A 24,050-nucleotide genomic window follows, 5' to 3' on the forward strand; every position below is an offset into this window, starting at 1 on the left:
TTAAGCATAATATTACCATCACTGCATTAGATCACACTTCTAAAATTTTCAAATACTTCTTTCCCATGTAAACAATTGCAACACAAGTATGTGATATTTCAGTATACCTTTATTGAAAATTGGTCTAACTCGCATAAAAATATCAACTACCTTAATGGCAGGGTCTTAGGTTTGGTCATGACATATATTAGGTTAAAAGCAAGCTTATTAATTTGATGTCAGATGGTCAAAGATCAAAGTCACTGACTGAAAGATGAAATATGGAGTTTGCTTAAGTGCTTTAGTTCTTGATCATGCAACTTGACCAGAGGTTTTGGAGGGCTTGCACTCAAGATATTAAGGAAGCCTACTGATGTTTGACTCAAAAGTCCAAAAATGAGGATTAAGCTTGAACAAAGAAAAATGGGGTTTTGCAGAGTACCTTGCAGTAGAGTGTGATTCTTGATCAAACTATGTGACTGATTGGCAATTAGCTATAAAGGAAACTTTTAGATTCTGTGGCCAAGATGTCCAAGGTCATAATTATGGCATGTATAATAAAAAAAAATTGTTTCTGCACATAAAGTTTAGTTTCAGACTGTATACCTTAACTACAGGTACAGGTTAATATGACACATTGATCAATAATCCCCAGGAGTCAAACAAGCAGTACTAGTGCCTTCATAGAAGACTATGAAAAACAAGGTTGCCATTTGACATTCAAAATGCACATTTTTGACAGTTATTAGTCCTATTAATCAATATCATCTCTTCCTTAGAAGTTGATTGAAATTGCAGAGATCAAGAATTATTCAGTATTTCCTTATGCAGTTTGCCTGAACATTTTCCCTCTGATGCAGATATTCCTCAATTGAGATTAGTTTCTTCTTTTCAAGTTTTGCCTGAGTTATGGGTCTTGTAAATTGAATATAAAATTGTCTGTTGGAATGCCTCGACATATTGTTTGTCTCTTTGTGTATCAATTATTTTAGTTACATATTTGTTTTTATTACAGTATTTGTCTGTTCTCTTTTTTTTTTTGAGAGATGTTTTGGCCATGTTTTAATCATTCAGCCAAAGGGCTAGAGAGTGAAATGTTATGGTCATGTTTCTGTATATGCAAATTTGCTGTTACCATGCAGTAACTGGAATTAATATGCTTTACATACCATTACCAAATGTTTATGCATAGGTCAGACATAACAGATTGTTTTTTGAATTGAGAAATCTTCCACTCCTGCTGAATCTTCACTAGTCCTTCCCACAGAACTCTGTTAGTGACAGTTTATAGTTTACCAGCCATCAAACTAATACAATTTTGAAAACTACTATTTACTGCCCTGAGGCTTGCAGATTTCCCTAATTTGTTGTAGAGAGGATAAAGAATCATATTGATTCAGGGGTCAAAAGGTCAAATATCAAGGCCATTATGACAGACTATAGGAAGATGATTCCTGTGCAATGACACAACATGTGCTTCATAAATCCACATATATCAAAACTTTACAGATGGGGTGCCCTATAGAGCACAAATGACACAAGAAAGTCTGCTTAATGTTGGATATTTTAACAAAACTTAATATTAGCTTAGTAGAGCTATTTTTGGGAAAAAAAATCATCTAAAACAAATACAGGCAGAGGACCAAAATTATTCTATAGACATAAAGTTCATGAATTTTACATAAAATATAGTCATTAACATGCAGTTATGCATACATATTGAAACAAAAACTCTAAACACACATTACAACATATTATATTAAATCCATATAGTTTAATAGTAACATGTACATGCAAATTTGGATACATTCTTAAATGAAGGACATTATTGATTTGGTCAGAAGGTCAAATGATAAGGTCACTATGACTGGTCATAACAACATTTTTCTAAGCAATAAACTTACTTTTGCACCTTTACCAGCCTTCACAGATTGATTGCCATGATGGATACTAAGCAACCTATTATTTGGGGTTCAAAGGTCACAGTCATTATTATCTGAGGAAGTAAAATGATTTCAGTTTAATAGCTTGAATATTGAACAGCATACATTCACCAAAATTATATATATATATATATATATATATATATATATATATATATATATATATATATATATATATTGACCTTAATCCAGCAAAGAAAACATTTAATGAAATTTTCGTCTAAAAGTTAAATGTTGAGCATTCTGTGATCTGCTAGAAGGATATAGATTTTGTTTTGCATAATAACTTGTATTCTATGGAATATAGCTTCACCAAATTTCAGAGTATGTTGTCTTTCATGAATCAAAAATGTCTATTGATTTCAGGATTAAATGTTTAGGGTCAGGGTCAGCATAAATATTTTATACCATTTTAGGTACACTTGTCACATTGCACATTAAACATGTAATTTTTGTTCAGTATTTTCAAAGAGAGTTTAAACCTGGACACCAGTTTGGCTGGATTGTCTATTTTATGGATTGATGGAAATATGTCCATCACTCTATTCTGCCCATCTGTTGGAGTTGTAACATATTAGATACCCACCTAGGACACAGAGTTATAAAAAAAATATTTAGATGCATCATATGTGGTACATATTAAAGTGAAAATTAGTTTTACTTTTACTTTTATTCCAGAGTTCAATGATTTGGGTTAACTGTTGCATTATACTCACTTTCTCCTGGATAGAGTTTGCAATTAAATCTTTCTTAGACACTATTACTTGTGGAGTTTCACAAGTTATTTAGCTGTGATCAGTGAAGTATTAAATCTTTCAATAAAACATGTTAGGGTTTGCATTTAGGTAATTTGCTCACAGAGTTTCTTAAGTTGCTATTTAGATATTTCATATGGAATACTGCACCTTTCAGGAAAGTTAGCAGAGGTCTTGGAAACGCTTAATCATGCATATTTGGATGCAAATTTGGATGCAGTATTTTTTATCTGCAATGCAGAAAATCACTTATGCAGGAGTTCTCCATATGCACACAATAGCTGGGCAGCAAATTCAAAGGCTTGCCAGCCACCTGCTGAATAAGAAAATGTGTTGATCAAAATTTAGAATGACAGAATTCAGTGGCTGAAAGGCTCCCAGCTGTACATGTTGTCATTATAACAGTACATTTAAAGAACATGATGCAAGTAGCTGGGTGGAAAGTTTAATGACTAGCTGTAGAGTGATGGGAAAATGTGCTGATATTTATAATGACTGATATCAGAGGCAGAAAGACCCAGTGATTTATATGTGGTCATTATAAGAGGACATCAAATGAACAACTTTAGCTTTCATTATTGTTTTCATTTTCTTGTGTAGCAGAATAAGTAGTGCATTTGACCTAATAAAACAAGACACATTGAGATTTATACAAAATGCCATTTGCAAAATTTCGATAAGTGGTTTTGGGTTAAACAGCAAATTGACAAAGATTGTAATGAAATTCATAAGAGTGCTGAAGTTGCTAGAACTGATAGTTCAGATAAATCAGTAGCCAAGTGTAAGAAAGTGTGTGATGCCTGGCTTAGTGTTTCCTTGAATTGACAAAATTCAGTCTCGCTCTGTTGGGCAAACAAAAGCTTTATGTCAGTGGTGTAAGGAATTTGGAAAATTAAACTCAAAGACATCCACTTGTTCTTCTCATCTGGACATTTAGCCACATCAGATATGCACAATATGCTTATGGAGACTGCAACTTTTGCTGGTGGGACTCCTATTTTGGTAAAAATAGGAGTCCTGGACTCATTCTTTAAAAATTCTAGTTAGACCTCTGGTTAGGAGACTGACCTGTATTTTTTTTGTATGCAGTGGTTTTAGTTTCTTCAGGTGATAATTTGCATTTAGGTAATTTTCTCAAACACTGAGCATCAAATAAGTTGGTATTTAAATGTCAAATTAACCAGTGGGTCATTTGTTCATGGTTTATCCATTCAACAGATACCATGGTCCACTTAGAGTCAATGGCAATTCCTTGTCTTTGCCAGTTTAGATTGATAAAGACAACCCACAGTGAGTGTTTGGATAACCGCAATGACAGCATTATCAGATCCTATATTAAATTTGACAGAGTTCATTTTTAAAGTGGTTGACAAGGAAATATATAACATGTTTCATACCTCTGAATGCCCACATACACAAACAGTAGATTTGAAGATTATGACAGAAATATCTTTTTCTATCTACTACCACAGCTAATGAAAATACGGGAAATATCAGACCATCTGTTCAATGAGATTCATGTTCTGGGCAATTCTAAGACATTCTTATCTTAAAGCCAACCATCTAGTGACATTTTCATCATGCTGTTATTGAACCCATTATGGCACATTTACCACTGGGCTTCTGTTGGCAGATACAAGTATTGTGGTGGTGAATATGACACCCCATGTTTTACACCATTGATCATATATATATACAGTCACATTAGTATTTATAACATTTAGCCATGTCACTGTGTACTAATATGTCATACTCCATTGATCTGTTGTTGTTGTTGTTGTTGTTGTTGTAGGGTTTAACGCCATTTTTCAGCACATGATAGGCTATACATGGCGGCCAGTATTAATGGTGGAGGAAGAACCCGGGAAAACCCCAGAAAGAACCACCGACCTCCATTGATCTGTGGTAACTTCATCAATTAGATCCATTTCTTAGACACCATGACTGCAGAGTATTGTAACAGGATGCATGACAAGAACTACTACAGATGATTTAGACCAAAAAAATCAGTATATATTTCAGCCATACCCTCAGTGATGGTTTTCTGGTTAATTTTTAGTGAAAATGAATGAAATCCTGACATCAGTTGTTTTGTGTAAATTGCAGATGAGACACCTCCGCAGATAACCTGCATTGCTCAGGATGCTGTGACACTGTACATGCCTGGTGATACCTACACCTATAACGTTATTGTTGGAAATCAAATCAATGCTACAGACAATAGGGACACCAATGTTACCATCCTCATACCTGATCGGATATTCACTGGCAGCTCAGGGAACTTGAATCAGGTAAATTGACTCTGGCTCTACTTCAAATTACGTTGTAGATTAAAGCAAAGTAAAAAATGTACTTTATTTTGAAAAAAGATGTATATTTTTCTAAATAAAAAATGTACCCAGCTCACCACCTCAGAATAAAATAGTTTAGTGTTGTCACATACTCATTAAACCTAATTTGTTTAAAACAGATTGGAACTGGGAAAAACAAAATTTACAAAATAAAACTGATAATTGTTGAATTCACAGATTAACGTATATTCTAAATTCCTTGGATTTAGTTTGTAGATGACCCTGCTTTTCCATCTGTGGATATGATTTTTATATTACATACTATTAACTTTAGCATTCTTTCTATTGCATGTACATATTCAGATTATACCAGAGTCTGAAAATGTGGTGTATGTCTTCATTTAATGAGAAATGATTTGATACAGTATTCATCAACGAGGTTGACTTTTAGTTCCCAAAATTCATTCTTCATTATTTAAATTCTTAAATTCAGTTTGTTTATACCAAACTTTTTCTTATATAGCCTGGTATACAGACAATTAATTGGTTTAATGACATTTAATTTTTAACATTTTCTTTATGAAGTTTGCTAAAGTGGTTGATTTTTTTTTCCAAGTCTATACCTATTTGGTAATACTTTTACTATTTACCAGTAATCTTAATCAGTAATTCGTTTTCATAGGTATACACAATATCTGGCACTGCTGTAGATTCTGCTGATAATACAGATGTATGTCGCTACCAAGTCATTGTGCAAGGTAGGTGCCGTGTGTTCTTGGAACGGAATTTATAAAATGTCTCTGGTAAAGACTTTTCATTTGAATTTAGTTACAAGAAATTATGGTTCCATCCAAGCAAAAGGGTTCCAGCATGGTACCTTTGTTGTGCAGGTGCAAAGTAGGAAAACTGAAGTTATGTTTCATTTTGTTGAAAGGTTATGCAGATGTTGGATCTCTTACTTTAGTAGTTTTGGAGATATAAAATCTGAAATCTTGCATCATTAAGGTCTAGTGATGCATTAATTAGTGGAAAAATTGTAGGTTCTCAGAACAATGGATGATATAGGTGACATCTAAAAGATATGACACAAGTAACTCCAAACTTTGAGCCTTGCAAATAAAAGCCTAGTTCTGAAAGACATCAAAATACATCTGTTGAAGGACATATTGTTACCTAAAATTTGCAGAAATATGCATTCCTTCAATAATATTCAGCTTATGGGGCAAGACATATTGAAGTTTTGCAACAGAGCAAACGTTTAAAATAGTTCTTAATTAAAGCACTGTTCTATTTTTTTTTCTGTGTGGGGTAAACTATGTGTTTTGACCAGTTTCTAGTTTAATGGAGCCAAGTTTGGATAAGGAAATAGATTTTTAAGGATTTGTTCCACCAAATATTCTGATTATTACGTTCAGTGTTTGACTGTGACATTAGTCCAGGTAACCTTTTCTCTAGGAATCAGAGGAAAATAAGTCATGAGGTGAGTCTAGGAATGAGAATGAAAATGTAGTTAAGTTAGTGTTGACTAAGAATCGGCAGCCTCTGCTAGAACATGTATTCTTCTGGTACGATGTTGCTCCTGATTAGATACTTCCATGCAACCTTGTCCCTGATCAACCATATGACCTGAATGTCATCTGATGAGATCATGAGGCACATATGGGGGAAATGAAATATGGTATATTAGTAGTACTCCAATTACTGACAGCCACTTTTGTTTACATGGTTACCAGTTTGGTAAATAATTAGAGCCAGTAACCTAAACAGAGCCATTTACATTTTTTAACTTTGCAACCTTAGTGTGATTAAGTATTTCTAACAAAAACAAGGGTGTTGAAGAACACCATTGGTTTGCACACAAAAAATGTTCACACTAATGTGATGCCAGCAATGCCTTGATCATGACATTTTGGTCATAAATGTGTATGGTATTTATTTTTTTAAAGCATTGTCACCAAAAAGCATTTCCAACATATTAACATTTCATTTTATATTGATAATTTTGTACTGTATGGAGAATGTCATTTTACCATAATAAATGACATCTTATTAAATGTTGCAAATTTTGTGAGGTTGATATAAATTTCCCAGCACAAACCTCCCTTTTTGACTATAATATGAGTGATATATGAGTGTTTAGTTTATCAATTTCAATCACGATTTAGTTCATGTTCAACAAATAAGTTACTAATTTGGGTCATTTTTATAAGAATAAATGGGATACACATCTGTCCAATCATTATAAGTGAATTCATTTATCTGGGCAAGCTAAAATAATGGAGATTCTCGTGCAGTGTCTGTTAATAAAATATGAGAATCTAATGGAGAGAACACACAAGTCCTAAAGTCACCCATTTAACACCTTTTTATCAGCTTTTTAATTTCTCACTTTGTGTAAGATCCATGCTTCAGTATGAGAAACAGATATAATAGTCCTTAACTATGTTGTTGCCAAGAGATCTCAAAACTAAGAAAGCACAAGCCATTCTGTTGAATGAACTTGCCTGAGTAATATTGTAAGTCATGTTGCATGATTCCTTTGGAAATGTTATTTCATTGCCTGACACAACATAATGCGATTTGTGGTAGTTTATCATATAGCACTGTTGGGATATTAATTGACTTTTACATGATGTCACAATGTATATTAAGTGGCACAATACCACTAAAATGCCACTTTTACTAAAAGGGTTCCCCTTTTGTTAGGTAACCCTTTCTGTGATGTAAACTTGGTTTTATGAATAGGTTGGCCTCACAAGAGGGGGACACAATGGTGAAAAATTAGTAATTTAATTTACATTGGCAAGGTGGTCCTTGATGAGAGTTGTCCTATTTTGAGATCAAGTTTTGTTATGAAACAAATTGGATTTTAAAATGTTTCACCAAATCAAATAATAAAACAATGATAATCTTCTTATATGTTGACTCAGAAGTTTGACGACCCACTATAACTATCACATTGACCCCTATTTCACTTCGGTCAGTGTTAGGTTCCAGACTGGCTCATATTTGTACACATTCACCAGGAAAGAAAAAGTCGAAAATTGAATAATATTATTTTAGCTAAATATTGTTTGGCAAGTAACATATGCTAATACTTTATTAAATCACTTTTTACATTTCTTTTCAATACAGCTTCATGCAAAATTTGCTAAATTTTGTGCTAGTTAAAAATTGTTTTGATTTTCAGTACATGATATGCATTTAATCTAATAAAATTAATTTTTATGGATATGCTACTTCTTTCCAGCTGCGCCCTGCTCACCTCTGTCCTTACCAACCCCTGTGTATGGAGACAAGAACTGTACCAGCTTGGGTAATGGAAACTACAGATGTGATTTGTCATGTAATCCAGGATATGTATTTTATGATCATCAAGCTAATGCTACCTGGTCTCTTACATGCACATCATCTCAGGCCTGGCCAGAAGTAATCCCAGCATGCATTCTGGGTAAGTACTTTATACTTCTGCACATTCAAGTACAAATTGTTTCTAAACTTAGATTTCATTGGCATATATATCCTGTTACCTGTGAACTGAAATACCCACCCACCCCAATTGTTTATCTTTTCATAATACAGATTCACCAGTCAAAACTGAGTCCTTGGTATGCTGAAATCCCATCATGATCACAAATTTTATTTGGTCCTGAAATTTTCATTGTTTAATGTCATAATTTTTTTCTGCCATTAAATCAAAACCTCTACTCTCAAAACCCAAATAAATTTCAGTCAGGAATTTCAATTTTGCATTTAAACCCCTACCCCCCTTAAAACTGGAAGATACTTTATACTTGGAAATGTATTTTAGCTGCTACATTCTGTAAAACATTGAGATTTATGGTCTAAAAATAGTCTGTGGTCATGCATTGATTAAAACAGACACCTGACACATGTAGGACCAGATTGTTTAAAGCTACCTAATACTGTAGTTGGATTATTGCTGAGTCAGTCACCCAGAAATGTACTAAAGGCCTATGAGTTAAAAACAATACTTAACAGTTCAGTTTGGTACCCACAATAGGCTATTTCAGAGTCTTTGCACCTTAAAGAAGGGTTAGCTTTTATGGTAACTAAACTTTGTAGATAAGCCAATTAAGAAAGCTTAAGTTGTTTGTCAACAAATGCCTGGGTTTGAATAGCTAGGCTTGTGGCCTCACTTTTAGTACTTTGCAAACAGAGACCAAACAAAATGGTATTTCTAAGGGAACATAGTTGTTCAGCAAAGTTTTCAGTAAATTTTAAAAGAGTAAAGAGTTTTTTTATGTTTGTACAATAACACACACACACACATACACACATTTTGTCACAATTGCATTCTCTCCATCTAGTCACATAAGTGCTTTATCTATGTCACACTTGCATACACAGATAAAATTCTGTCTCAAATCTGACCAAAATAATTTACTTTTGTTACAAATCTAGGTCTTAAAATACATGTCACATAAAGAAAGTAAAACCAACAATTTAATTATATTCAAAATTATATTTATTTCCCTACAATACAAAGTGAAAATTCAAGAGATACTTGCAATATTGTGAATAAAATTCCAAATAACCCTAACTATCCTATTACAAGTTCCAAAATATAGAATGAACTATAATAGTCTTTAATGTCCTGATATAACAAATTGATGCAATCTAGAATGTCTTTGAATGAGTTCACAAAAATCCAAAATAATGTATCAATCCAAAAGTGAATGAACACTTGAGTATTTCCAGTGAAAATATTAAATACTTTCTCTCAAATTAAATTGGACAAAACTAAAAACTCAGACCACAAATGGATTCCCACAGACTGATCAAAAACAGAAATGAATTATTTGTTCATCAAATGCTTATTTATACACATTTTCACTTGACATATGAAATAAAAGAATATACAACAATCCAGAGGAAGAACCTAATCTAATTGCAAACAAGACTGGCCTTGAACTTGGATGCTTGTAAACATTATGTTTACTAAAGTGACCATAATCTGAATTACAACCTATAATCTATGACAGAAGTGAAGTATGTAATACGGAGTAAATATACATAACATTTTGGTTTTAAAAAGTTTGAGACTTTGATCTTAAATTTGGTTGCTGCTTTTGATGATATTCTTTTATTTGAATATAAAAAAGACATCTTACCATGCCAGCATTATCCCTAGTAAACTGAAATCCTCTCAAAATGAAAAATTACATTTGGTTCCAGGTCTACTGTTTAAAGGGGTTTCAGAGTAATTTGTTAGAATACACACACACATAATTAGGAAATGCATTTAATCAAGATTAAAAGATTTCTTTCTTTAGTATAAGTCAAATAAAAAGGGAAAACAATGTGTAACTGTACTTAGAGCATATTTCTATTTCTTTGTTTATGTATCAAAATTGTATTTACTGTTCTTCATAAGTTTTCAAGTTACTCAGGACAACTCTTTAGATAATCTATTTTCTCAGATATTTTGTGTCCTATCATCAGGTCAAATTTATACATGCAGATTCTTTTTTAAAAAGCAGACAAAGAAGATAACCCTTTAGAGAATTTATTTGCCCCCAAATTTTTGGGTCCTTTTATAAGGTCATATTTATCGATAGATTTATTAAAAAATGAATTAAAAAAAACATTTTGTTTTCATTACAAATTATAGTGGAAAGTAGTATTTGTGTCACTCTTTCAACCATATATGTCAGTAGCTTATGCTGATGCAAATTAGTAATCTATGAATCTAAGTATTGTACTTTGGCAGTCTTTTTTAGTGATACAGGAAGAATAATATATGTGCCATATTATATCCTACCAGGGGGGCCCCGAGTGGCCGAGTGGTCTAAAGCGTTCACCGTTACGGATCACTGCCATCTCACCTCTGTCTGCGCCGGTTCGAGTCTCAGATTCAGCCAATGTAGATATGTGAGAAAGCATGCCAGTAGCTTCTCGTGGGTCGGTGGTTCTTTCCGGGGTCTTCCCGGGTTCTTCCTCCACCATTAATACTGGCCGCCATATATAGCCTATCGTGTGCTGAAAAATGGCGTTAAACCCCACAACAACAACAACAACAACAACATATCCTACCAGTAACCATTATCTCATTCTTTTGTTGTACACTGTACCAGGATATAAAAGTCTGTGCTAGCTGTTAACTTAATTTATAAGTAGAAGAAACAGTACAGTCAGGTCTCTCTGCATCATGCAACAGCATTTTGTGGTCTGTTGATGCAGATTGAGGTTTGTTGACAACAGATCTGGATTTGTTAACAGCAGAACAAGGTTTGTTGACAGAAGATCTGGGTCAGTTGATAGCATATTGAGTCTGTTGATAGCATATCTGGGATCATTTGGAGAAAAGTTAACATACTATTATAACAAAACTGCATCACAGCTGCCAGTTACAAATGTAATGTGGTGATAAAATCAGGAATGTTCATTAAAATATCTACAGAGGTATGGTTTCTTGAAAGTTAAAACATTAGTTGCTTTGCACAAAACTGGTATAACAGTAAGCAAGATTTCTTAAAATACTGTCTAAACATTTATTTGGTATATATATATATATATATATATATATATATATATATATATATATATATATATATAATTGTTTGCACTTAACTGTCTACAGCCTTTGGCCGTTTTTCATTATAATTTTTTTTAAAAAACACTAAGATCGCTGTCTGTTGATGACAGATCTGGGTCTTTGCAGGTTTGCACATGGACACGAGTTATACAGAAGCAAATACAATATCTAAAATTAAACTGTTTTCTGATTCATTCATAGATACGGTACCACCAGTACTCACCTGCCCACAGTCCAGAAGTGTCTACCTAGTAGATGAGAATTCCATCATTTCCATTACACCAGAGGAAGCTGATTTTAATTTTACTGACAACAGTGGTCAAGTCACTCTCACTATACCTACCAGTCAGTTCAACATTACAGTCAACAACCTTCGACAGACTTTCACAGTCTCTGCTAATGCCAGGGATGAAAATGGCAATCAAGTGACTTGCAGCTATCAAATACTTGCCAAAGGTACATTTATTGTTCTTTTCATATGATATGTAAACAGAAATGTTTAACTTGGTTTGCATTCATATCATTCTGAGTTGAGACATTCTGTATGAAACATATCTTTCATCAAATGTATAAATGTATCACTTCTCTCTGATCTCTTTTGCTTTGATGGGGAGCCTTATGTAAAGAAAATGTGCCTCTTGATAGAAATATTGAAAAACTCCAACCCACCACTCTCCACAATGTTAAAGTGGCGTAGACCTTTGGTATACTTTGGGTGGTAAAATATGATATTGAACTGTTCAGACATGTCAAACAAAGAGTGCATTAAGCTTTTAAGAAAAATTCTCTTGGTAAACTCTTTGAGATACATATATAATACACAAGTTGATGTAAAAAAAATAATTTCAGCTGAAACCTGCTCTCCCCTATCCCTGCCAACACCACTGCATGGCAAGAAGAATTGTAGTGCAACAGGTAATGGATTTGCATGTGATCTCAGTTGTAATGCTGGCTATGAGTTCCATGAAAGGTCAGAGCTTATTGTGAGGTCCACCTGTACCACTGGCAACCCATGGAGCATTGAGTTACCAGCATGTGCATCAAGTAAGTTTGGTCTAGCTCTATATGTATGGTATATGTACAGCTGTGTGTTGGTTAAGGGTTGACTTTTTGTGTTGCTATGTTGATAATCTCTCTCTCTCACTCTCTCTGAAATGTATGTTTGTGTTGATTGCAGTCTAGAAAGATAGCAGTAAGCATCCTTTACATCCAGTGATTATTATCATTCATACTGATTATTTAGTAATGTTCACATGTTACAAGTGAAATTTCTATTCATATCAGGCATATAGTAACTAACAATTGCTTACAATATAATTTTTTTTCTTAATGCAAACTTCTTATGTAATGACCAGGCCTACAGTATTGGCACATGGCAGCAGAAATCATGAAAATGTTGCTATCACTACTTTTAAATAGATAATAATAGCCATGAAATAAACCTTGCTATCACGACTCTCCTTGTAGTCATATCAACTTTTTAATTAAAATGTTTCTGACATATGTAGTTAAACCTAAAGGAAAATGATTCTGATGTGACCTCAAAAAATGCAAAAATCTTGTTATGACTACGTCTTCTGAACAGATGACCATAACAGTAAGGCTTTTTAAACAAATTCTTGCAATTTATAGTTGTTCCTAAAATACAATAATTCTGATTGAACTTCTTGATGGCCAGCCTGAAAATCTGAGTGGTTATGATGAAATGGGGTTTTCACAAAAAACATAAGGCAATATGTAATTGTTCGTAATGTAAATGGTGCTTATCTAACCTCCATTTTATTGCATCATAATTAATATCTTCAAAATCTTGTTATTGCTGCTTACCAGGCACAAATGATGGCATTTGCTTGTTTTTTTTCCACTACATCATTTCTTGCAATATATAATTGGTTCTGAATGAAAATGGTGCAGATTTGACCACTAGTATATCACAGCTTTTGTGAAGGAGTTTGAAATAAAACCAGATTTTATTGACATTGGGATTAAGTTGAAGGTCATTGCTGTCATTTTTGTACTTGACTGAGTGTATGAACAGTGATGTGTACACAGTTGAATTTGGACTACATGTCATATTTACATGCATTCCAGTAAACAAGTTTATAGTTAGCACTCTGAGATTGATTTCAAGGTCAAAGGTCATGACTTATTTTCAGCTGCAATGGCTTACGGGCATAACAACACAATTCAGCATGAATGGATATTTATCAAACCCATTTTGTAAATAGTTCTTATGAATACTTGGAATAATATCAGTTTGTTTCTTCTCCAAAAAGCAATAAATGCAGATTAAACCAAACTTAGCATGTTGGTGTATCTCAACATTGTCTGACACTATTGTGTTCAGTGATCTGCTTCCATGCTATCAAATTCATTGATACAAGTATCTAGTGAACAGGTTAACTTGAACTTGAACATGTAAAAAAATGTTTTTGTTACTAAAATTTGGAATGGTGGAATTTGTCAAGAATATCAGATGGCTTCAGTATTCAGCAGTTTACAAAAATTAAAGGAGAGAAGATGTCGACTTGTCAAGGATTAATATAATTTATTTTTAACTGGTAGAGCATCGGTTCCTTTGAGGGACTCTTGTTAACTAAATGCCATGCCATATACTGTAAGACATAGATCAAGATCAGTCCATAGCTATTGACCTTGAAAGAAAATTGGACAGATTTATTCTTAAAGCCCCCAAACAAAACAAAATATCAAGTGAATCACAATCTAATCATTCAAGCCACAATTAACCAACTGATCTGTTGATTTGAATTAGCAACATTCCTCAACAGTGACCAAGTTATGAATAATAGCATCACATTGGTGCCTAAATGCAGAATTGGCAAATAAAATTAGCAATTGGCCACAGTCTTTCAACCTTTAGAATTTATGTATCAACGAAACAATGATATCAGTACCTTATAATTACACTAAACAACATTTGACAATTTAATTCACAGTATAGTCTCTCTTTGATGGCCACTTCTTATGTAACAAATTGCTACCTATGTAATATATGACCTGTGCAGTTTACCTTGGCTGACAGGTCCAGAATTATGTGGAGATGGAAATACTTATCAGAAATTTAGTTGCCAGAAAAATTACTGTCAGTGGACGTTCCATAATTGCAGATATGGCTAAAGCATTATTAATATAAAACTATCATCAGAAGAAAATAAAAGTCAAGACCTTTTATCAGTGAATTTGAGGCCAGTCAGTACAAGTAGAGAGATTGTCTAGAGAATAGTGAATTTCATTGTTTGGTCAGAGTTTGAAGTAGGCGACTGTTGACAGTTCTTGCTGACAGACCTTGACATGTACTATTAAAAATAATCTTATGTGCTTTATAATTACTCTTTAATTTCTCATCTTCTGTCATTAACTCACCACTCATTTGATTTCTGTTCTAGTGTCAAAACTATTAGGGCTTTGTGATGTAAAATTTGAAAGGTCCTAAAATAGGTCACACAGTGGCTACTTAAGTTTGATAGGTCCTTAAAGTGCTGAACAAGCAGCTATAGCTTGAATTTAATTTATTTTCATTGCATCAAAGTGTGAGATTATTCAGGCAAGTAATCAAGGAAAAGTCATGTGTTCATGTGTATATGTGTGCATGTTTCTGGATCAAAATAGCCTAAATAATCTTTTTGTGGTATTCACAACTTGCTGGTCTAAGCTGTTTCATAAATATTTTTATCCTTTCCATCATTTTCCAGACGTGAATAAGCAGTCTGCCACATACAGTCAGGTGTTTGAATACCAGTACAAAAATCTTGCTTTCAACTTTGTGGCTAATTTAAGCTGTGCTGATATTTACCGCAATGGCTTTGATACCAAGGGATTACTGCAGGGGACAGTATTTAAGCTTGTGTCTTCCTGTCAAAATAATTTCAATGCAGATCTGAGGATCAATATGCCATTTGATCAGGTGCAGCTAAGGATTAACCAAGGCAGTCCTAATGGTTCCATTCAGTTTACAGTAAGTTGTGTCTTGCATGTCACAAGAAACTATTCACCTATAGTAGTCGTTAAGAATTCATTTACTTTCATAAGTAATGATTTTCATTGATTTGTATAAAAGACATTGTTAGTCAATACATATATTTGAGGATTAGGTGAGAAATTTATTACCTCATAAGGACCATTGTTGATTGGATCTTAAAATCGATGGTTTGCAGCAACCATTAAATTGAAGAAAATTTGTATCCACAAAAGATATTATAATTTTAATTGATTATGAATTATTCATTATTGTATTATGACAAATCTTTAGAGTACTGTATGTTTAGAAAATTGTAGTATTTGCTTACCCTTGCATTTGTTTGTTACTATACCCCTTTCCCCATACTGATTTTAAAAATGAAAAGCATCAAAGATATAAGAAAATGCACATAACTTAGTCATTTCATTAATCAATTTAGTATTTCTAACCTGATTGCCACAGAGTGGCCCCTAATGTTGTCATCTTGTTCGTGTTTCAAACCAGATGGAAGCTGTGGATGTAAATAATCTCGCAGACTGCTTGCTGTCCTTTTCTGGTTTTTAGCACAGTCTATTTTCAGTAAAGACTATCGTCTGCATCCAGTATATGAAATATCTAGTTTTAATATTTCTAAAGAAAAGAATATATGAAAAGATGCAGCTCTTGTGTATAGATTTTCTAAAGGATGCAACTCCCAATTGTTATGGAAATGTATGGAATTATTCAGAGTTTATTGAAGATGGTGAACCTTAAATCACATCTTTTGTCTGAAAAAATCCAGTGACTGTTTTACCAAAGAAACTCTAATTTGGTTTGAAATGCCAACTTGTTGATAGTGTTAGCTCCCCCCCCACCTTGACAGTCAGTTTGGAATTGGTAAATTGATGAATGAAATGAACAAATTTTATGCACTTTTTATATCCTTTATACATTTTGTTTTTAAAATTGGTATGGGGGGTACAAACAAACTGGAGGGTAAGTGAATACTATACCTGTGGATAAAAATCTTAACTGGTACATGCTTTAAAGTTTTGTTAGGACAAATATTTGTAGTGTTTGTTTTCCAGTTGTTTGAGATAAAGGTCAAATGAGTTTTTAATTGTTTAACATCTAAAATTTTATTCCACAAAAATAATTATTTAAATTTTTAATCCACAATACAGTGTGACCCCGCTATAACACAGTACAGTAGTTGGGAGCCATAAAACCCAACCGCGTTGTACACCGATCTGAGTTATATGCAACCAAGTCGGTTAGCTGAAGAAAATGTACCCCCCCCAAAAAAAATAAAATTGTGTGTGGGCGGAGGTAATAAATTTGGGTGGTAAAATACATGCTTCGTCGGCACAGTTACCATCTTGAATTGATGCATATTAAATGAGAAATACACCTGTGGTGAAAACATAGAAGACATAATATAATAGTTTACTTTATTTAGAGAACCATGAATTGGTACATATACGTGAATCCTGTTTATATAAAAATGTCTAATGTATAGCATGAATAGAGTATAAACACCGTTTACTCACCTGCAAACCTCATCACATACATTGAATCCACAATACCAGTGATTCCATCGAAAATATGCACACACAGCTTTAAAATATTCATTAATTTTGTAACAGGTCTTATAGTCTGAATTCAGTGGAAAAACATAGCACAATCACGTAACGAATGACGAAGCACATTTACTTTAAAGTACGTTCCAAGTCGGTAAAAGTTAGTTTGCGTTTTAAGCCACCGTTGGCATAAACTTTTTCCCTACAGAAAGGAAACTGTCACAGCACAGCTAACATGTTCCAGTCACGTTGGAAAATGCAAAAAGCCATCAGATTCTATCACTTTTATTTAAGTTTAGTACTGACTTCCTTTGAAGAAAAGTTCTTTGTTTTTATTGAAAGATTGTAGTCGGCTTTCTTTGATGAAGGGTGCATGTGCTATTGAAGTCACCGCTAAAGGACAGCTTTGGAGAACCAAACGAATGCCCATTTCTTATTGTGGTGGCAACATCAAATAATTGTATTGCATGATTGAGACTGGTATTTTTTCCATTTGATGAGCATGTTTTCATAACATTCGATGCTTCAAAAGTAATCGGTTTCCTTTGAAATTTCAGCAAACTATTTTATCTGGGTACATTTTTAAAAGGAATTGGCCATCATTTAGACTATTCTAGTTACTGAAAATTAACAAAGGGTCAACAGACGATAGAGACGCAGGTGTTCTGATGACATGATTATTACAGAAAATGTGAGCTTTCTGAAGAATTTAATTCTGACTGAAACAAAGAGGAATTTTACTTCCCATCCACATACAAATATCAGTCTTTGTAAATATATTAATTACTAGCGAGCGGCCAAAAATCCAATGAAAGATAGATTACGAGACAATGCCTTGTCCAGTTGATCTCCGTTACCAGAAATGTCAACAACAAAAAATTGGATATTTCACAACATACAGAACTCATGCTATATGTCAGGATAAGTGGATTATGATATAACAATGCACTTCCTTTCGTGGGGCCTCTGAATTTCTGCACTCCAAACCAATGGTTGTACAGTAATACCTCGTGCATTCGCGTTTCTGGATTCGTGAATTCACGGATTCGCAAAATTTTCATTGGTACCCTCTACGTACATGTTTTCTTTATTTTATTGAATTGTACCTTCGTTATATGACTTCTGTGACATATGAAGTTTACCTAGTTTACCTTCCTGACAATGACAAAGAAAACGTCAGTCATTAAGTTTACAGTCCCATTTGTTACTTGGTTTTACCTTACTGTGAGTGCAAAAGAAAATGGCAGCCAATGAATTAGTATAGGGGTAATATTAGTATGCATATACCGTACTGTAAATGCGCTAGTGTGGCAAATACCCATTAGGTGATACTGTACTCTATTTTTACGTCAACCATTTATTTCTCTTTTTAAGGATAATGTATTAAGCTAACTTTTAAATGAAATTAAAGTGCTTTGGGAGCATGATTTGGGTCATATTTAGGGTTTAAACCCTAGAAATAAGCGTTTATTAGCATCTTTAGTGACTCGTACCAAACATTCGCGATTCCTCCTGATCTGCGACTGGTTCTGGAACCTAACCTCGTGAATGTTCGAGGTATTACTGTATATAAAAGTTTAAACAGCCAATAATGTCACCAACAAATAAAAAAAGCCACATGGTATGTTTTGCAACCAATAAGGAAAAACAATCCAAGTTTGCGACATTGGCGAAGACCTACGCGATCCCAGAATAAACTTTTTATGCATTTTTTTCTTCTTCTTATTTTTAAGAAGAAGAAAAAAATACTTTTTTGTGCATGAGAAAAATACTTTTTCATGTATGAGAAAAATACTTTTTCATGTACAAGAAAAATACATATAAAATTTCAGGAGCCAAGCCACAATCATCTTGTATTATTCATATGCGATCTCTTCCCCAAAATGATAAGCAACTTTTTACGATTTTTCATACTGTTTAAGAATTTTTTTTGTGCACAAGAAAAATACATGCATATGAAATTTTGGGAGCCATGCCACAACCGTGTTATATCCAAATTCATGTTATAATGGAGCGTGCTATAGTGGGGTCACACTGTACTTATATGTCATTCAAGTTTTTGCTATTTTGCTTTGTACATGTAATGTTATGACTATTTTATATTTACCTAAATAAGGAAAATAAACTTTTTAAGAATTGCAGACTAGAGATAAATTTTTGTTTTCTGTTCAAATAACTGCATTGTTTGAAAGGTTTATTTAGTCATTATTTACTTTTGTTTAATCAAGAAATGACCAATTATTTGGCAATTTGTTGGATTCAGACTTCTGTTTTTTCAGGTATCTGTGAATTTCACAGTCCAGATCTACTCAGCCAGCAGTGCTGTGCCAAGTTGGGCATTAAATGGATGTAAAACTTATGTTCAGAACACGATGAAGGCTCAAAATATTCTAGGCATTTCCACCTTCAATTCTGATGTTTCCCAATGTCCAAGCCTACAAGCTAATTTTGATACTTACAATGTCAGTCTGCACTTCAATGATCTTCTCTGCCCACTGGGAACTGTACAGTCAAAGATTGATCCAAATAACTGCTGTAAGTTCATTTATATTTGATTTGTTAGGGGTGGGTATGCAAAATGAGATACAAATATGGGATTCTTGTTATAAGATTTATGGGACTGTAGTGTGGAATACAGTAAGAAATCTGCTACTTCAGTCTGTTATACATATTGCTAACCAATACCTTTGAAAATAAAATAAAATGTGATTGCTCCAAGTGAACAATTAAATATATTTCACCTCATGGGTGAAAAATACTAAAGTTTTTTCACCAGCTTGATGAAATGTATCTGTTATTCATTCATTTAAAACAAATATCCATTATATATTGAACACATCCCAAATTTTCATGAATTTAAAAAAAAAGAAAAATATTCATAATTTTTGCGTGGAAAGTAAAAGTAGGAAAATAATCCCATCACATACATTTTACTGTGCCTGATTATGATAAACTGATAGCCAGTCAGCAATTTCAGAAAAAAATGTTATAAATCACTGTGCTAATTCATAAAATTTCATTGATACTAGAACTATATGACTTGCATTATGGTGAAACATGTGATTGTATTTTGCAGTGTATTGTCCTGAGGGTTATAGGACAACAGGAGTCAGATCCTGTGAAAAGTGTGGCCTTGGAGAGTATCAGGATGTTATCAACAGCACCACCTGCAAAATATGTCCTGACTTCAAAACTACTAGCTCAATGGGCACTGTCAGCAGTAACCAGTGCTATGGTAGTATTATTTGTTGTTCCTCCAATGCTTGCAGCATGGGCATCCTGAATTTGTAATGGCTATCCATCTGTACATTTGTACATGCATCCATCCTGAAAAGCTTGTCAGCAGCATTGCACAAACACCAATAAACATATCTGGAATTTTGCTAGCATACTGGTTTCCAATATATAGACAACTTGAATAGTTTTAAGGTCATTACAATAACTTTTCAGTGTTGTACAAATACTTTTTACTTATTTGTCTGCAATGGAAGCAGACACGTTAAAAACAAATCTAGTCTTCTTAATGCTACATTATTTTGTAGCTTGCTGTAAAGTTCAGGGGAGCTATTGTACTCCCCCTGGTATTGGTATCTGCACATTTAAAATCAAATATACATTTTCAGTCTCACTGGATCTCAACCATTTTTTATTCCTGGGTCCTTGGCAACAGTTTGGAGTGGTTTTCACACTAACTACCCTTTGGGGAGGAGGCTTAGGGCATTAACATTATATGGTCTTGGTTTCAAGTAATTGAGTGTTCAAGTTCATTTTTCAACCTCTGTTGTGGATTCAGTTTTGTCTTTTAAGTTTATTCTATTAAGCCATGTTGGACATATCAGAATAATCAAACTAAATGACTGTATACTTCTCTGTTAGTACCACACCTTTACAATATAAGGCGACTGTGTCATTTAGTTCATGTACTGCAAGCATAATTTATGTTTTGGCATTTATCTCAAGACCACACAGTCTTTTGCATCCAGTAAACCCAGCGTCAGTATTTATATATACAAAAATCTACCAGTCATATTAACACTGTCAGTGTGAGTCATAAGTTGTTTTGCCATATTTTGAAATCTGTCATATTAACACTGTCAGTGTGAGTCATAGGTTTTATTGCCATATTTTGAAATCCATCATATTAACACTGTCAGTGTGAGTCATAGGTTGTATTGCCATATTTTGAAATCTGTCATATTAACACTGTTAGTGTGAGTCATAGGTTGTATTGCCATATTTTGAAATCTGTCTAATAATGAAGTATTTTATATAAAATTTACTAACATTTAAGGAAATGGGATTCATAATCTCATAATGGGATTTGTGTTATGATAAAGAACCTTATGATGTGGGTGTGTTTTACATATGTACAGCCTGGTTGCATCACAATCATTCTTTCTTCTTTGGTCTCAGGTAACAGTTTGGAGGGGGTTTCATAGCATGTTTCCCATGCGGAGGGGTCTAAGTGGGTCTAACTTCATATATACATGTATGTTGTACATTTTGTGTATAGCTCAGATATCTTGCACCCTGTATACATACTGTTGTACATGGAATAATGAAACTTAGTGATTGATGCATCTTGAGTACTACATACTGAACCTTAGATCACTGTGAGACATACTTCATGCATCACAAACTTTGGTCAAATTTTGTGTTTGAACTATTCTTGGTAGAATCATTATATTGTTGTATACATCTCTGTTAGTATCACAACTATATATGAAAGAGTCACAGTGATTACATTGTTGTATACATCTCTGTTAGTATCACAACTATATATGAAAGAGTCACAGTGATTACATTGTTGTATACATCTCTGTTAGTATCACAATTATATATGAAAGAGTCACAGTGACCTACATTTTGAATTTTTCTGGCTATCCTTCTAGAAGCATAAAACCTGGTGAGGGATGTATATTGTTGAATACTACCCAGTCATGCATAGGTAGGCCATTATGGTCCATATTTACATTATAATGACCTGGGTAAAATTTCATATGTCATATTCATTTCCCAGGCACTGTTCATGCTAGAATTATCATAGAATGGAAGATGATACACACTTTTGTTAGTAACCAGTTAGGTGTCCTGAGTGGTTAGAACATCCACTTCGTATGCAGGAGGTAATGGGTTCAAACCCCAGCTGAGTCATATGAAAGTTATACTAAAGACTTACTAAAATGGTACAAACAGCTGCCTCGCTTGGCGCTCAGCATTAAGAGTTTATTGTTAGGATTGGTCGGCCTGGTGTCAGGATAATGTGACTGGGTTGGACATCATGCTACATGTCTGCTAAACATCAATATAAATGGTCACACTGCAGACATTGTATCGATATGACTGAAAAATTGTTAAAGTTACTTTTAAAAATCCAAAGCACACACACACACCATTTTTGAGGGCAGGTATTGTAAAATGATTAACTGGGGATTTGGATCTTGGTTGTGAGTATAAGAATTGCTTCCCTGGAACAGAGTGCAAGATTGATTACTAAAATGTAGAATGTATAGGAATATAGTATTTATCTGAGTTATGTGGAAATGTGATATTTCAGTTTTGTAAAGTCAGATTTTAAGTTGCCACAGCATCTGTCACAGTCACATAGTTTTAGTATCAGTATGTAAACTGTCGCATCGTTATTGCAATCCTTCAGAATGCCACATAGATTTAGTATCACTGTGTAAACTGTCTCATAGTTATCGCAATCCTTCAGAATGTCACATAGTTTTAGTATCAGTGTGTAATCTGTCTCATAGTTATTGCAATCCTTCAGAATGTCACATAGTTTTAGTATCAGTGTGTAATCTGTCTCATAGTTATTGCAATCCTTCAGAATATCACATAGTTTTAGTATCAGTGTGTAATCTGTCTCATAGTTATTGCAATCCTTCAGAATGTCGCATAGTTTTAGTATCAGTGTGTAATCTGTCTCATAGTTATTGCAATCCTTCAGAATGTCACATAGTTTTAGTATCAGTGTGTAATCTGTCTCATAGTTATTGCAATCCTTCAGAATGTCGCATAGTTTTAGTATCAGTGTGTAATCTGTCTCATAGTTATTGCAATCCTTCAGAATGTTGCATAGTTTTAGTATCAGTGTGTAATCTGTCTCGTAGTTATTGCAATCCTTCAGAATGTCGCATAGTTTTAGTATCAGTGTGTAATCTGTCTCATAGTTATTGCAATCCTTCAGAATGTCACCTAGTTTTAGTATCAGTGTGTAATCTGTCTCATAGTTATTGCAATCCTTCAGAATGTCACCTAGTTTTAGTATCAGTGTGTAATCTGTCTCATAGTTATTGCAATCCTTCAGAATGTCACCTAGTTTTAGTATCAGTGTGTAATCTGTCTCATAGTTATTGCAATCCTTCAGAATGTCACATAGTTTTAGTATCAGTGTGTAATCTGTATCCTAGTTATTGCAATCCTTCAGAATGTCGCATAGTTTTAGTATCAGTGTGTAATCTGTCTCATAGTTATTGCAATCCTTCAGAATGTCACATAGTTTTAGTATCAGTGTGTAATCTGTCTCATAGTTATTGCAATCCTTCAGAATGTCGCATAGTTTTAGTATCAGTGTGTAATCTGTCTCTTAGTTATTGCAATCCTTCAGAATGTCGCATAGTTTTAGTATCAGTGTGTAATCTGTCTCATAGTTATTGCAATCCTTCAGAATGTCGCATAGTTTTAGTATCAGTGTGTAATCTGTCTCGTAGTTATTGCAATCCTTCAGAATGTCGCATAGTTTTAGTATCAGTGTGTAATCTGTCTCATAGTTATTGCAATCCTTCAGAATGTCGCATAGTTTTAGTATCAGTGTGTAATCTGTCTCATAGTTATTGCAATCCTTCAGAATGTCACCTAGTTTTAGTATCAGTGTGGAATCTGTCTCATAGTTATTGCAATCCTTCAGAATGTCACCTAGTTTTAGTATCAGTGTGTAATCTGTCTCATAGTTATTGCAATCCTTCAGAATGTCACG

General features: G+C 33.7%; 1 protein-coding gene across 1 annotated transcript in view; it reads left to right on the forward strand.

Annotated features, from left to right (window-relative positions):
* LOC149802771 (uncharacterized) overlaps window positions 1-24,050 on the forward strand; it is a 308,654-nt gene that overhangs the window by 71,803 nt on the left and 212,801 nt on the right. Inside the window, exons 24-31 of the mRNA XM_089953831.1 lie at window positions 4,784-4,968; window positions 5,651-5,726; window positions 8,219-8,419; window positions 11,729-11,983; window positions 12,377-12,571; window positions 15,241-15,503; window positions 19,345-19,600; window positions 20,142-20,300. Of these exons, the coding sequence (XP_089809957.1) occupies window positions 4,784-4,968; window positions 5,651-5,726; window positions 8,219-8,419; window positions 11,729-11,983; window positions 12,377-12,571; window positions 15,241-15,503; window positions 19,345-19,600; window positions 20,142-20,300 (1,590 nt within the window). The remainder of the gene's footprint in view (window positions 1-4,783; window positions 4,969-5,650; window positions 5,727-8,218; window positions 8,420-11,728; window positions 11,984-12,376; window positions 12,572-15,240; window positions 15,504-19,344; window positions 19,601-20,141; window positions 20,301-24,050) is intronic.

This window comes from Sinohyriopsis cumingii, chromosome 3 (genome assembly GCF_028554795.1).
Source record: "Sinohyriopsis cumingii isolate HCF-2022 chromosome 3, ASM2855479v2, whole genome shotgun sequence".
Lineage (NCBI taxonomy): Eukaryota > Metazoa > Mollusca > Bivalvia > Unionida > Unionidae > Sinohyriopsis > Sinohyriopsis cumingii.